Source organism: Nanorana parkeri, unplaced genomic scaffold, assembly GCF_000935625.1.
Source record: "Nanorana parkeri isolate BGI_ZX_2015 unplaced genomic scaffold, ASM93562v1 scaffold42, whole genome shotgun sequence".
Lineage (NCBI taxonomy): Eukaryota > Metazoa > Chordata > Amphibia > Anura > Dicroglossidae > Nanorana > Nanorana parkeri.
This window is the reverse complement of record NW_017306310.1, coordinates 2,652,246-2,667,356: the sequence shown is the minus strand read 5'-3', so window position 1 is coordinate 2,667,356 and position 15,111 is coordinate 2,652,246. Positions and strand designations below refer to the sequence as shown.

Here is a 15,111-nt window from a genome sequence, read left to right as displayed (position 1 = left end):
AAAAAAGTGGGAAACCCAGGGTGGAAAAAAGGGGGGGGGGGGTGAGACATCTATTGTCTGCAACATACAATGCTGTTTTGGATGACCAGTGAAACGTCTTCAAGAAAAATACAGCAAGTCCAGCTGCCTTGACTCATTTTTTACACATATGCCATGACCTGGATGAATGAGAACCTTCACAGGCATTTGCCAGGCAAACAGCATTTTCGAAGGAGTTCAGCAATGGTTGCCTCTTTATCCAAGTTAGTACAGGTTTTACTTTATCTGCATTTAGACACTTTTAAAATGCATTATTACAATTTCTACAAACTATTGTAATCTGACCAAAAAAGGATGAGACTGTATCCAAGTACGGAACAGAGTATTGTATTGAACACACAGAATCATAAAGCCATTACTATGTGCACCATATCATTTCTTAACATTGCACTTTATATTTTTTAAACACTGCAAAACAGCACATGCAAAGAGTGAAATGCAAAGCCAGGGTGAGAGAGTACTTGGCAAGATGTACTATTCCCTTGGTCTCCATCTCTGAGCAATGTTATCTGAGGACAGCATTTTATCATGCTTAGCCTAGTACTTTTTGTATGAACAGAGAGTTTGCGTGGGACAATGAGTAACTACCATGCAGACAGTTTACTGCCAAAAAGTCAAATATAGACTTTAATGAAGAACTCTGGGCAAAACGTGTATGAACCCTTGCAGTGGGGCTACTACGCCTGCACTGCAAGGGTTAACTTCTCATTTTTGTCTGTTAAAAATAAAAGAAAGTTAAATTTCATCCAAACAGCTGAGCGGGGGTAGCCAATTGCAAGGGTTAAGAACACTTTGGGCCAGAGTTCTTCTTTAAGTCTCTCTCAAGGTGCCCATACACCTTACGATTAATCGGACAACATTTTTCTGTCCCGATTATTGAAAGGTTCAATCAGCGGTAGTAAAAAAAAAAATAAACACCTGGACGACTTGCGGTAATTGACCGCAATTATTTTCGTTTGCGCAGTGTTAATCGTACGACTTTTGACGGACGGAAACGCCACCAACCATGCGAACATCGTACGATTAACCAAAGTTTTCAAACATGCTGGACCGTCAAAAGTCGTACGATTGTACAGTACTATCGGTCGGGCACTCTATTCACACGTTACAATTGTTGTACGAAAAGTCATTCGCATACGATAATCGTAAGGTGTATGGGTACCTTTATACTTGATCAGCTTCTAAATCATCCACCATCAGTGAAAACCAGATGGATGTGTAACCTGCTGACTGCTAAAAAAAAAAAAAAAAAAAGGTAGGAAAGGAAAAAATCTGTCTTATTCCTCAGTCTTCTTCAAAAGGGTAAGTAATAATCTGTTTTAGCACTTTTGTAATGTATGGAGGGCTTGCTTGTCAGGCCAAAGAAAAGACGTTACACTCATTATAAGGCTGTAAGAATTGGTGAAGAGCATGCCAAGTGCTTAGGAGAAGAAAACATATTCCACTATTTCTGAAATTGGAAAACCTCGTCTTTGTAGGAGAAAACATGTCATAAACTGAAAATAATGTGTAATAAAGAAAGGTGATATACCAGTTTATACTGCAAATTATTGTGAACACGCTGGTTTATAAGAGCAAAAAGCATTCCCATCATAGCCAGAGTTGGTTAGATTTAATAAAGGAAAACTGTGCACACTCCTATAGACAGGTCTGATGTTTGTAGCACTGTGTGAGGGGCTAAACAGCTGTAGGAAGATGAAAACATTCGGAGTGAAAGACCCCGACAGTGAACGTATTCCACCTTACAGCATAAAAATGTGAGTATGCCAAAGATGAACAACCAAGAACAGTGAACAGAGGGCACAACTGCAGTCCATGCTAATTATTTAATGTGCACAGTACTCTAAGGCCCCAATGGACACAGGAATTAAAATACATGAGTTCAGGTGCATTTTAAGCCAATTTCTAAACGCACCTGGAAGCATGTAAAGCTTTTTTTATGGCTGAATGCACACTAGACATTTGGTAATGTGCAATTAATCTTGCTGCATTTACACAAACAAGACTTTTCTTCACCCTGGGACACTGTATCCTGGTTTTACCTGGTGAAATGCACGGAAATACAATGCAAACACTGCTAACCCCAGAAACATCTAAAACACAGGAAAAACTGATCTGGGAAGCATAAAAAGTTGTTTTTACTTCCCAGATAACGTCTCCTGTTTCACTGTGTGTATGGGGCCCAAACATGTACCTTTGGTCTTTTCATACCCTAGCAACAGCCATGAACAGTGTGCCAGTGGTCTCTCATATGGTGTTTAGAATATGGAGCTCCATTCCCCACCAATTTGCATCAAGTCTTCTTTCGCCCATCCTGATAGGATGAACAGAACAGTGCACAGAATGTCTCAAGCTGGAGTTCCAGCTGGGAACTGTAATGACTGTAGGGGATACAACACACTGTGAAATGTTTGCTTATCTATGTATAAAGCTTGTTTCTATGCTTCTGGCAACAGGATTAGGTGAAATTTATGTTCAGTGGAAATATAGTTGACATTGTTTATTCCATAATATTAACATATTAAATCCTTCCACAACAATACTGCAATGCAAAGTAATCATAACGCGATCAGGTGCAACTATAATGAGACGAGCAGTATTTTTTCTGACTGCATCGGAACAGACTGCACTGCTGTGAACAGAGCACCAGAAGACCTATTGGAAAGCATTGTGACGTGATTTGGATGCAGCAGCCAAACTGAACAGACTGCATCTCACCTGCATCTGGGGTGAGCTAGCCATTAGCAAGCAGCATTTTGTAGAACCACAGTCTACATTGACCTTTACTGTCACATCCAACTAACAACATACCTCCCAACTTTGTGAGACAGAAAAAAGGGGACACATTATAGTACAAAGTATGTAGGCAAAGGACATGTCCATATCACACCTCCAGGAGAGATCATTTCATCAGCCCCCTAAAGAATGGGACAACAGAGGAGGAAAGAGGGATTTGGTTCCATAAAGGACAGTCCTTTCAAATGAGGAACAGTTGGGAGCTGTGTAACAAGAATAAACCCACTGAAGCATTTACCGAATGCTCTTATAAAGACACAAATCTTTTTACCTATTTATAATAAATGTGAGAAATATTTATATTCCAGTGTGTTCACAATACAATTTTTTTTAAAGAATCTTGAAAACTCTACATCTAGGGGAAGAATGCACAGAAGAAATAGGAAAAAGAAAGGATCGTCTGCAGTACTGAATCAGCTTCCAATAAACGATAAATACAGAGGCATTTCAGAAATTCATTTGCAGGTCTCCAGCACAACAATTTGTTTTTTTCGGGGACTATGTTCTCTAATCTCAAGCGGATTGCCCAGTCATACGTTTTGTACTATGAGATTGTCCTCTCATAGCCCATAGCACAAGCTGTAATTATTTCACATCATTATCAACCCCAGGAAAAAAAGCCTCAAAGAGTGTATGTTTAAAGAGGTGGCACATTCTTTTCCTAAGGGCTTTGTGAGGCCTGTCACATGAGTTATGTTAAATTTAACCTTAGCAACCTAGGTTTCCTACTTACAACGTATACCCTTCTGATCTCCAGCCATGCGAGACTTCCAGTGACACTTGGTAATAAAGCGAGAATTATTAGTAGCAAGAAGCAGGACTTTGATCAGCTGCTGGAGACCACAACATCTACAGGTTCTACTTCTTACTAATCAAAAGGACACCACTGTACACACTGTACAATAGCACTTCCTTACATTGTTTTACCTCAGTAACCTTTCACAATTATTTGACTTAAAGCTGAACTTCAGAAATGTAAGTTTAACAATAGATCGGGTAAGCTTTGTTACATGTAATAATTCATGTGTCACATCCGGAGGGCCACTGGGGATGTTGCTATTCACTGTAGTAGTCTGTGCTACATACATTCAGCTCTGTCCTGTTTGGGTGCTGCGGGAGTGACGTCCCATTTGTACACTGAACACAGAGAGTCACTCACTCCCGTACTTCTGTATGGCAATGTAAAACCCCACTTCAACTGAACACCTGCCAACACAGGCCCTAAGGCTGCATTCACATGCTGCATTCTGGGATTCTTGCCACAGGAATCCCAGATGTGCCTGTTCAGATGCGGATGCTGTAGCCATTCAAGTTAATGAAAGGGTGACAGTGAGTGGCTGCATCTCCCGGCGGTCTGTATGCGATTATACATGGTACGATTACATGCGCTTTGGGACATGATTGTAGCTCTACATAGGATAGATGCCTCCATGAGACAATCGTATAGCCCACACCTACGGACTGCCGCTGACAGATTCTATTGCTGGCACGATGTCATTATCTTGAATGGGTACAGTGGTTCCATCTGAACGGGAACATCCTTCCACATGAACCCCGGAACACAGCAAACTGCATGTGAAAGGGACCTTAGACTCCACTGGTCTGCACAAGCAACTGGTGACATTTGTTAGAAGCCATCTTTTGCAATCCAGTCCTTTCACTCGCAGTTCTAAGCTATTTTTCATTTCATATTTTAATGGGCCATCACATTATTTTATTTTTGATTGGAGTTCTGTCATAACTGAGTGAAAGAATTCCACTGCACCCAACTAGGTGCCAACACTTTCTCAGCATTTTGATACATGCAAGGTAATATTCCCACACTAGGTTTGATAATACATCTCGGGACAAATCTCCTATTGTGCCTAAACTCTGACCACAACGTCTACAAATACACACCAATGGATGGCACTTATATTTGTCTCTTCACCAGCCATCATTGGCTAGCCAGAGCAATCTACTGTGGTAAATAATCACAACTGTACTGCAGTAATGTTCTCCAGTAAATCCTGATCTGTTTAGTTTATCTGGGTGTTCCCAGCCAACAACATTAATGTTCTAGAGATTTCTTTTTGTATACACACAATCACACAATATTTCAAATGTATCTAAAGACAAACAAGGTCATACAAGCATATATTAGTCAATCATTTCTCTAGCTATGTGTTTAGCCGCAGAGAAACTATGCTTATAAAAATCAGCCTGGAAATATTTCCGGAAAAGATTTTAGTTATGAGTCACACAGCCAAAGACCTGCTCAGATTCTACTTCCCAGCTTGTTTATGTCTGACATCCAAAAATACTTTCATACCACCAGTTTGGAATATACAAAGCATGGGTTTCTTGCCGGAGATTGATTAAAACTAAAGAAAAATAAAAAGCATGTGATTTACTTCCAGAACAAAATGTGTTGGTCACTGCCGTTGGGGCTGGGGAGGGCCCAATGGCAGTGAAAACCTGGGTCCAAGAGCTGTGTGTTGCTGGGGTCCTAAACGGAAGGGGGCCACTGGTTGTGGCAGGCGTGAATGGATGCGGGCTGATTGACACTGTCGGGACTGAGAGAGGTATGGCCCGGATGGTGTGGAGTGTATGGCTGCCACAGTGGTCCCCTTCCATTTAGGACCCCAGCAACACACAGCACTTGGACCCAGGTTTTCACTGCCATTGGGCCCTCCCCAGCCCCAATGGCAGTGACCAACCAATACACCTGCTCGCCTTCCCCCTAATCTGTTCACACACATAAGAGAGCGCACACCATTCCTATTATTGGAGGATTCCCATCAATCTACCCCTCGTCGATGATATCGCATCATCACTCACTCCTTGGTAAGTTGTCATTTGCCTCAATTCCTATTTTTATTTTTACTAAAGTCACTGCATGGTAGTAGCGCTTCTGTCCTCATTTCTTCTGTTTTTATTGACAAACGTCGGACACCCCGGTCCGCACTTAAAAGAATCTGCACACTTAGCATCAAAATCCATACCCACACATCCTTACCCTCGTGTAGCGCTGCATCAGGGGACAACTCTCTTCCTTTTTTTTTTAAAAAGCACTTGCCCAAGTCGGCCCCTACCACAATGCTTGGGACAGAGTTATTAGATCTCAGCCAGCATGGTCGGTGAAGCATGGGGTGAATCCTTTTTGGATTAAATGCGTGTGGAAACCTCAACAGGATTCACTTCCAAAGAAACACAATTACTGATAAGTTGCATCATAAGCGGATTTCTTATCTCACTCAGCCACTTTAGGAACAAGCTATTGCCATCACAACTACTACTTCTGCCTTTACAAATTTATATAGTGGTGTCTCACTCCCCCCACTGGATTGTCCATAGCATAAATAATTGGGAACTTAGGCTGTGAAGGACTGACACTGATTGTGGACTTTTAGAAATTGGCAGAGACACCATCTAATGCAGTGAAATCTCATAACAGAAGCCTGTGAGATAAATCAACCAAGTGGTCAATCAACTGCAGAACCAATTTCTGGTGCAGCCGACTTAACTGTCAATGTCCTCAGACTAAATTCTAATGGTACATTCACACCTTTGCATCTGCAATTCTGCATGGTACCATTAGTCCTTAAGAAAGATGTGCTGGCTGGGAACCCGAAATGCACAGTAATAAAACACCGATGTTAGCGGTGTCTAAAACTAAATCATTTATGTAAGGACAAGGGTGGTGTGCAAAATAAAGTCAACCATACTGATTACATATCATATTTTACTGATCTTTTACCAATAAACTGTTGAAATCTCACACCTTACTCATGAAATAAAAGTCATCCATGAAGGAAGCTGAAATATAGGTCATCTTATGGAGATGGTCCAGTCATGTAGGCTGTGCTTGGACTCCTGATGAATATGGTGGTTAAAGTGACATTAAAGTCAAAAAAATGTTTCCCTCCCCCCCATGTTAATGTTAGCACTTACCTTAAATGAGGTCTCTTATTCCGATCTTCTTCCCTGATGTTTTAATCGGTCCCTCCAGCGGTGCGGCGGCTCTCCGATCCAGCGCTGACTGCTCTGTCCCTCCGATCTAGCGGTGTCTGCATGCGGGTGCACGCGTCCATACACTTAGCTTGCGTCTCTGCTCATCTCCCGGCCGAGAATCCGAACTGCGCATGCGCCCGCCCCAAGATGCTTTGCGGCCGCCCGAACAGTTTCGTTTTCTCGGGTGGGAGCGCGCAAAGAACAAAGGGTAAGTTTAAACCGCTGTTTTAGCGTTTTTTTTTTTTTTTTTTTAACTGTTTGCCTATATCTACTGCTTGATAGGAGAGTAAGCCATAGTAATGAAGGAAATCATCTTTCACTTTTTGAATTACATTTAACTGCAGTGCTATGCATCGCCACATTTGCCAAATAATCATGGTTCTTTGCTTGGTCCCGCTACATAATTCTGCATTAATTCTGAAAATATAAACTGAAAGTGTGGCTCTGGATTTTGCAAGAAGTATGTTTTTTTGGATTCATACTCACTGTTTTCACAGTGCTCTCCATCATAGCCAGGAAGGCATTTGCAGACATACTGTGCAAAGGTATCGCCTCTCCGAGTGTAGGACAGCACTTGACAATCACCATCATTCTGGCAGGGGTTTGGTTGACAAGGACCTATCAATGTAAAAGCATAAAGAGCCAAGTCACAAAATATAATAAAGATTATATAAGTAAAACACATCAGACAATAGAGTAATTATATATTTTAAAGCATGGTAATACTTATGTTACATTTTAAATTATTTCATATTATTTAAAGATAAAATCTGATTGGTTGATAGAGATTAGTGCTCTTCAAAGACTGGGTATAGACAGTGCTGAAAACAATGCTGTCACATATTTGATTTTCTAGTACCCCTGTTGCTCCTTGGTTCGTGTCCTGATGACACCCAGGATACCGTCACCAACTCCTTTTAGATTCTCAAAAGGAATGCATAGAGAATGCACTCCAGAAAGGGGAAATGGAAGTGCTAATTGTCACTCGGAACAGGAAGTAAGAGTAGAGCCCTCTCAATAGAGGTACAGGGAGCAATAAAAACCTTGCCGCAAAATCTAGTCCTTTCCTACTGCATTCTGAAAAAAAGGCATTGAAACATTAACACATTTTAGTTAATGCCACTGAAAAAGCAAATGTTTTTCACAGATCAGACGGTAACGCAATGAAATAACAGGACAGCTGTGATAGCAGTATTAATCACTGAGCGGTCTAGCAGTAAATATTAAACAGCTCATTAACGGCATCACATGCAGAGAGATCTCTGCTAGTCGGCAACATAGGAGGCATTCAAACTGAAAGTGGAAAGGAAACCTGCCATGAAATCATTGAACAGACTGCCATTAAATGACCTCATTTAAAAAAATGCTAGCTACTTGGATCCTTCTGCTTATTTCACTTGCTGCATACTTGATGTGGGTCAGTGATTCAAAGTACTCAAGTCAATGTATCAGCAAAAGGACCCGGAAACTAGCATTTTCAGAAGGAGATCAGCAATAGCAGACAATATTTTTGTTATACAAGTTATACTCTTTACAGTTACCATGCAGGCAGTGAATGGAACCTAGTGGTACAGAGTCCGGTCTTAATATCTTCACTTTAAAATATCATAAAATGTTCTTTATAATTTAAAAAGCAAATAACTTACTTCTATACTCTCCTTTTTTTTTTTTTACAACACAATGTTTGATCCATAATGACAAGTGCATTACAAAAAAGTGACAGAGAGAAGCTAGGCTAATGATATCCTTGTAAACAATGCTTGCTGCTGCCCGAAGAATGGCCTTTGTGTCCTGAAAGCTTGGATCAGCCATTATTTTTTGTAGGTTTCCATTACTATACTAATCCCACACTAATACATGCAGAACAATTATTATGAACTGGACTAGCAACCAATTGAGTAAAAGAAATCTTCTGTTTAGTCATAGATACAGAGATTCAGAATAACTAAGGAACCACGTATTTCACGAAAAACAACTCTGCACAAATAACAGACTCTGACACACATGCATTGTCCCAAATTTGTGCCAACGTCCATTATAGACGGTGGTTTGTGTTTATCTTGGGGAAGCAATGATGGTATAATTAATGATGGAACCATTTTGTTTTTCAGACCATACCAGCCATGGTGGCTTTTATCTGCAAATGTGAAATATTGACATTCACTTCAACGCAAAATGGTATAAGAAACATATTTTTAGACAATGTTTTCAGACTGATCACTGGTGCCGTTAATATATTTATAATAACAAATGACTGAACATGAGATGTATACTTTTCATGTGCAACATCTTTCACAATACTATAGAAGAGGCCCTCACAAGAAGTTAATGTTCAATACTTACTGTCAAATGCTGGCAACATATTGATATATTACAGTTCTATTAAACTTTATTTTCCTGTAAACACATGTCCTCTTTTTGTCAGATCTCTGACCTGTGTTCCTCTCCGATTACGGTTCCCCTGACTTCGGGTTAGTGTGATCTAATGCATAAGGACTGCACGTCCCCAGGATTCCTTGTGTGTTGGAAGCTTCAGCTTACATTTTTATATGCTAGGCCTCCAGTCCATCTCTATGTCTTTAAAGAGGCTCTCTCCAGGCATACCTGCATTCAATTTATCTACTGCTTTATATGCTCCACTATGAAGGCCTTCAAAGATTAGAGTTAGGACCACACTTCACAGTGAGGCAGTGTGGCTTCCACATATTTGAAAAGGTTGTGCAACTAAAACCTCTGTTTTGAATGCATAATGTTAAACAGTGTCATTTGTTTTGTTGCAGGCTAGCTGGTAACTGTGAGGGGAAATGTCTGTGTTTTGTATTCCTTGCGAGTTGCTCAACTGTGCATGCCCCCTGCATAGTACCATTGTACCTGATCATGGTTCCTTTCATGCTGCCTGTAATGTGCATGTGTCCTTCTTGCACAGTAGCAGAACACAGCATCAAGCGGCATGTGAAGATATAGTCATAGCCAGGAGCGCATACATCATGAAGGCTATGCATGGCCTTCGAGGAGACCCTGCAAGGCAACGGAGCCACCCTATATGCGGAAATTAAACACACCAAACCTTTGAAGGCTCATTATGCTGCAAAGACTGCTCACAAACAGGGGACATGAAACAATAATGATTAAAAGGTATGCTGCTATTTTGTTTTTCTTTTTTACAGGAATTGTTTAATAACACTTTAATGAATTTCTTTATAGATCTATGGAAAAATGTAATCCTCCTCATAAGCTTATTATTTAGAGAGAACACAGGTGGCTAATTCAGTACATGATCAGCAAAGTATTGGGCTGTTGTGGATGTGCAGTAATGTAAAGTGCTGTGTAAATAAATTCTTGGCACTATATAAATATCTGTTATAAGTAAATACTGTAGAAGACAATAGTATCAATTTAAGTCTCAACTTTCTGCCTTTATGGATGAATAATTGAATTGCTTGAAGTTGAAAGCTTTTAAAAACATGTTGTTTCTAAAACTTGACTTTTTAAAAACATTCTTGTTATTTAATATAAAAGACATAAATATCCTAGTCAATATATATAATGCCAAGGACATGCAGGCTGGCAGAGTTAGCAGTGATGAATTTTTAAAAACGGTTACGTCAGTGTGGAGAATTCTACAGCAACTGTGACGGGTCACTAGAGCAGCATTTCTCAACCTTTCTTCAGTCATGGCACCCTTTAAAAAGTATGGAGAAACCTGAGGCACCCCAGTCAAAAAATTACATGTTGTCCCTCCAAAATCCATACTAGACCCTTATCTGAAATAGGGGTATGGTACGGATTTTAAGGGGAGGACCCCATCCAAAAACAGAGTACAAAAAAAAGTGCTACCACCTTTACATTAGTCCCCCTTCCATATTAGAAGCCTCTTTCACATCAGAGCCCCCCTTTACATCAGGAGTCCCCCTCTAATACCAGGAGTCCCCCTCAAACTAGGAGCCCCTCTTCACATCAGGAGACCCCTGTTTCACATCGGAGAAATGACCATATGCGAATATTTTGCAGGTACCCCTGAGGAGGCCAGAAGGTACCCTGGTTGAGAAAGGCTGGTCTAGAGCACAAGCTAATTCCAGGAAATGGTGGCCCTGACTACACCCATTACAGTGAACTTACTACAGAGCAGATGATATCTGGAATAAAGCAACACTCTTGTAACTAAAGAAAATCGTGATCATCCCAAGCCTGGTGTGCTTACCTCTCTCTGTCACGTTGCAGTATGTACCAGTAAATCCATCAGCACAGATGCAGAAGGGCTCCTTGTTTGCACCAGTAAAACAGGTTCCTCCATTATGACAGATGTTCTTTTCACAGGTGTCACCTTCAGAAAAAGGAACAGGAAACATCTTAAGTAAGGCATGAAAAGGATGTGGCAATATGCCCAAAAGGATGGCATTGTTTTCTTTACTCTCTTTGTTTGCAATGAACAATCATAACCTTTTCATTCTCAATCTGCTTAAGACCCATAAGAGTTCTTGTAGTTTTTATGGGCAACAACAACCCTTCAGGCATTTTTGATCATGAAGCACAAACCGTCTATACCTATTGTCATAATATCATCCAGTCAATATGGTACTTACATACACTAAGTTTCAGTTTTTTGGTTGGTTTACTTCAGTTATTTAACAACTCAGATGCAAGGCACTGTATATAAAAGAGCAGGACTTCTCATATTTAGGATGATTCAATAGCCCACAATGGCTCATGGCGATGAAACAGTGGGCAGCAAAGTGAAACCATCAGATAAGTCCTTTACTTAGCTAACAATTTGCTATATGAGCATTAGATGTTGTCCCTCTCTGCAAAGAACCTACACAAAACTGAAATTATACTTTTGGAGGAGTACCAGTAACAGGTTTCTTTTTTTTGTGCAGGCTGCATCCAAGGACATGCCTACCTACCTGTAAGGATGTGCAAGTATGGATCAGTATCAGCCATGTCCTGTCATTAAGTTGAACAGGCGGTAACATGCACCAGCAGTTCCCCCGGGCACAGGTTTCTGAATGGATGTGCACACTGTACGGCTGTGCACATCTGTGCAAATGAGACCTATTGCAAGAAATGCCGAAAAAAGGTCAGGGGCTAACAGAATCACCCGCTGGTTTCTTATATTATTTGAGAATTCTTCCATTCTCAGGTCTGGTCGCTTAAAGCAGGCGTGGACAAGTTATTATTGAATTCAGGAACCAGTCTGTCCAGTCCAGGAGCCGGCAAGATATTTGTTTAGGAGTCAGGTTCATTGACAGTAACTAGAAAAAACATCAAGTGTGAGATGCCGGCTATAATTTTTAAGGAGCTACCTGGCTCCTGGGATTTGTCCAGTCCTGAATTACGCTGCATCCACAGCCGCTGGTGTGCGTTAGCAGTCACACGTCAATGCACCAATTCTGGGAATTGCACTTTAACTTTTTTTATTTTTAAGAACTTTATTGAAATGTCATAAGTGACGTTTTATTAAGTTCTATGGGCACAGCGCTGCATGCAGTACTTTTTTTTTCCCCCATACATACACACCATCGCAACGCATGGCATTGTGGTATGAACTGAGCCCATCCATGACAAAGCAAATTGCCTAGTCATGTGTTGCAATGTGCTGAATAAAAAAAGGGCCAGTGCAGCCCCCAACGCTTTCGGTGTGAATCAAGCCTAAAAGTGTATTTCCACTTTTCCAGACAAAATTGGAATAACACCTATATTACGTTTGTTACATTTCCCATTCACACAGCATGACTTTAAAAAATGCTTCTTGCGCAAAACAAGCTCAATTCTGAAATAAAAGTTGTGCCTCTACTGCCTCTACTGTGCTGGTAAATCTCATTATCATTTGTAAACTGGGTTTGAACACTGTCTGTCCTAACAGAGGGTTAAAGATCTAGAAGCATTGTATGTTAATGAGGGGGAAGATTAGTCTGTCCCAAGTCTTTCTATAGGGATAGTCAGAGCTATCTGTCACTTGGAAATTGAGAGAGAAGCTTGCAAAGCCCTGCTACATGGAGATATCTAAAAAAAGGTAAGAAATATTTTTAGAAATGTTGTGTGAATAAGAACACATAAACATATAGAGAGATTCTTAAGTTTGACTGGAAAAGTGAAAATAAACTTTAAGGTAGACATGACACTTCACTCTATCATTTTCGGTAAACTATTCACTGTCTGCTACAAGGTAGATGTTGAAATAATGAAGCCTTCTGTAAGTAAAAAGTGAGCGCTTTTTGATCAGCATCCGAGACAGCATTCCTCACCACTACTAGCAAAACATCTCATGGTTTAGATGAAATCATCACCGCAGAATAGAAGGGGTGTACTCTAACCCCTGGAGTTCCAAGAGCAAAAGTAGTAAGTAGGTGATTTAACCAACAACCACCCACACCTAAGGGTTACATCAGTTTTGGATAGATGAAAAAAAAAAAAAGGGCAAGCGTAAGGATTTCAGCGATTTTGACAAGGGCCAAATTATGAGGGTCAGAACAACTCCAAAACTGCAGCTCTTGTGGGACATTCGCCTCTGCAATGGTCAGGACCTACCAAAAGTGGTCCTAGGAAGAAAAAACGGTGAACAGGGACTTGGAGGGGCCAAGGCTCTTTGATGCACATGGGAACCGAAGGCTGACCCGTGTAGTCCAATCCAATGAAAGAACTATTGTAGCTCAAATTTCTGAAAAAAATAAATGCTGGTTCTGATAGAAAGGTGTCTGAACACACACTGAATTGCAGTTTGTGGAGTATGGGTCTGTGTAGTCGCAAACCGGTCAGGGTGCCTGTGCTGACTCGTGTCCACCACCGAATGCTCTGACTATGGGCACGTCAGCATCAGAACTGGACCACGGAGCAGAGGAATAAGGTAGCCTGGTCTGATGAATTGCATTTTCTTTTACATAATGTGGATTGCCTGCCAGGTGCATGTGGGTCGCTTACCTGGGGAAGAGATGGCACCAGGATGCCCTATGTGGAGAAGCGGAGGCACTGTAAAGCTTTGGGCATTGTTCTGCTGTGAAGCCTTGGGTCCTGACATTCATGTGTATGCTACTTTGACACGTACCTACCTAAACATCATTGCTGACCAAGTATACCCCTTCATGGAAACGGTATTCCCTGATGGCATTAGCCTCTTTCACCAGGATAAAGTGTCCTGCCGCACTGCAAAAATGGTTCAAGACTGGTTTGAGGAACACAACAACAAGTTTGAGGTGTTGAATTGGCCTCCAAATTCTCCAGATCTTAATCCAAATCAAGCATCTGTGGGATGTGCTGGAAAAACAAGTTCATGGAGGCCCCATCTAGCAACTTAGACGACTTTAAGGATCTGCTACTGAGGACTTGGTGCCAGATACCGCAGCATACCTTAAAAGGAGGTCTAGTGGAGTCCGTGCCTTGATAGGTCATGGCTGTTTTGGTGGCAAAAGAGATCTTTTGGCATATTAGGCAGGTGGCTATAATGTTTTGGCTTTTTGTTGTAAGTTACTGTGGCTGTACATAATGCAATAATAAATTAGACCATTACAAGAATCCTTTGGTATAATCAACTGCAGTGTATGAGGTGCAACGAAAATTATCCTACGGTAAGGGTTGGTGATTTTTCAACGTGTCTGAATATTTCCTTTACCACATCACTGATCATTCACTGGTTTTAAAATAAAGGGATAATCCTTTCACCATGCACACACAGAATGGAAATCCAGAAGAATAAGAATACAATATTTTCTCAATAGTGATCCTTTGATATGTGTCTGATGAGAAAGTGAGTTGGTGGAGCACTGTAACATGGTATAAGACATATACCAATTTGGTGTGACGGCTCTTTTTAGGCAGCTTCAAAGTACACAAAGGATCCAGACTCAGCCCTTAGGTTTACAGAAATAGAATGTCAAGGTTTTCTTAACAGTCTAGATAAAATGTATCCATCACATTAATCTATTAAAACAGCCAACATGTTTCAAAAGTTCCATTGAGCCCTCAACAGAACCATCACTGCAATTGGCAAAACCTTGAACAGCTACAGAGCAAGAAGCACAAGCAAAGTGAACAACTGTGAAAAGGAGGAAAGAACATTCAAAAGAGAACTATGGGGTAACCTTTTTATCCCATAGTTCTCTTAAGGGTCACGGGAGGACATATGCTAACGTCCTCCCGTGACCCAAAGCTCATTACATAGCAAGCTACAGCTCGCTATATACTGAGAGCGTGGCAAGCCGGGATGGATCCTGACAATACTGTTGAGATCCACCCAGCTGGCTGATCTCTAGTGAGCTCTGCCTATCTAGAGCCAGAGCCAGCTGTGCC

The 15,111-nt window shown here is 41.0% G+C and overlaps 1 protein-coding gene across 2 annotated transcripts in view; it reads right to left on the bottom strand.

Moving 5' to 3' along the window:
- MFGE8 (milk fat globule-EGF factor 8 protein) overlaps positions 1 to 15,111 on the bottom strand; it is a 47,868-nt gene that overhangs the window by 19,058 nt on the left and 13,699 nt on the right. For both annotated transcript variants that reach the window (XM_018571906.1, XM_018571913.1), the window contains exons 2-3: positions 11,030 to 11,152; positions 7,315 to 7,446 (exon numbers count right to left, since the gene is read on the bottom strand). In XM_018571906.1, the coding sequence (XP_018427408.1) occupies positions 7,315 to 7,446; positions 11,030 to 11,152 (255 nt within the window). The remainder of the gene's footprint in view (positions 1 to 7,314; positions 7,447 to 11,029; positions 11,153 to 15,111) is intronic.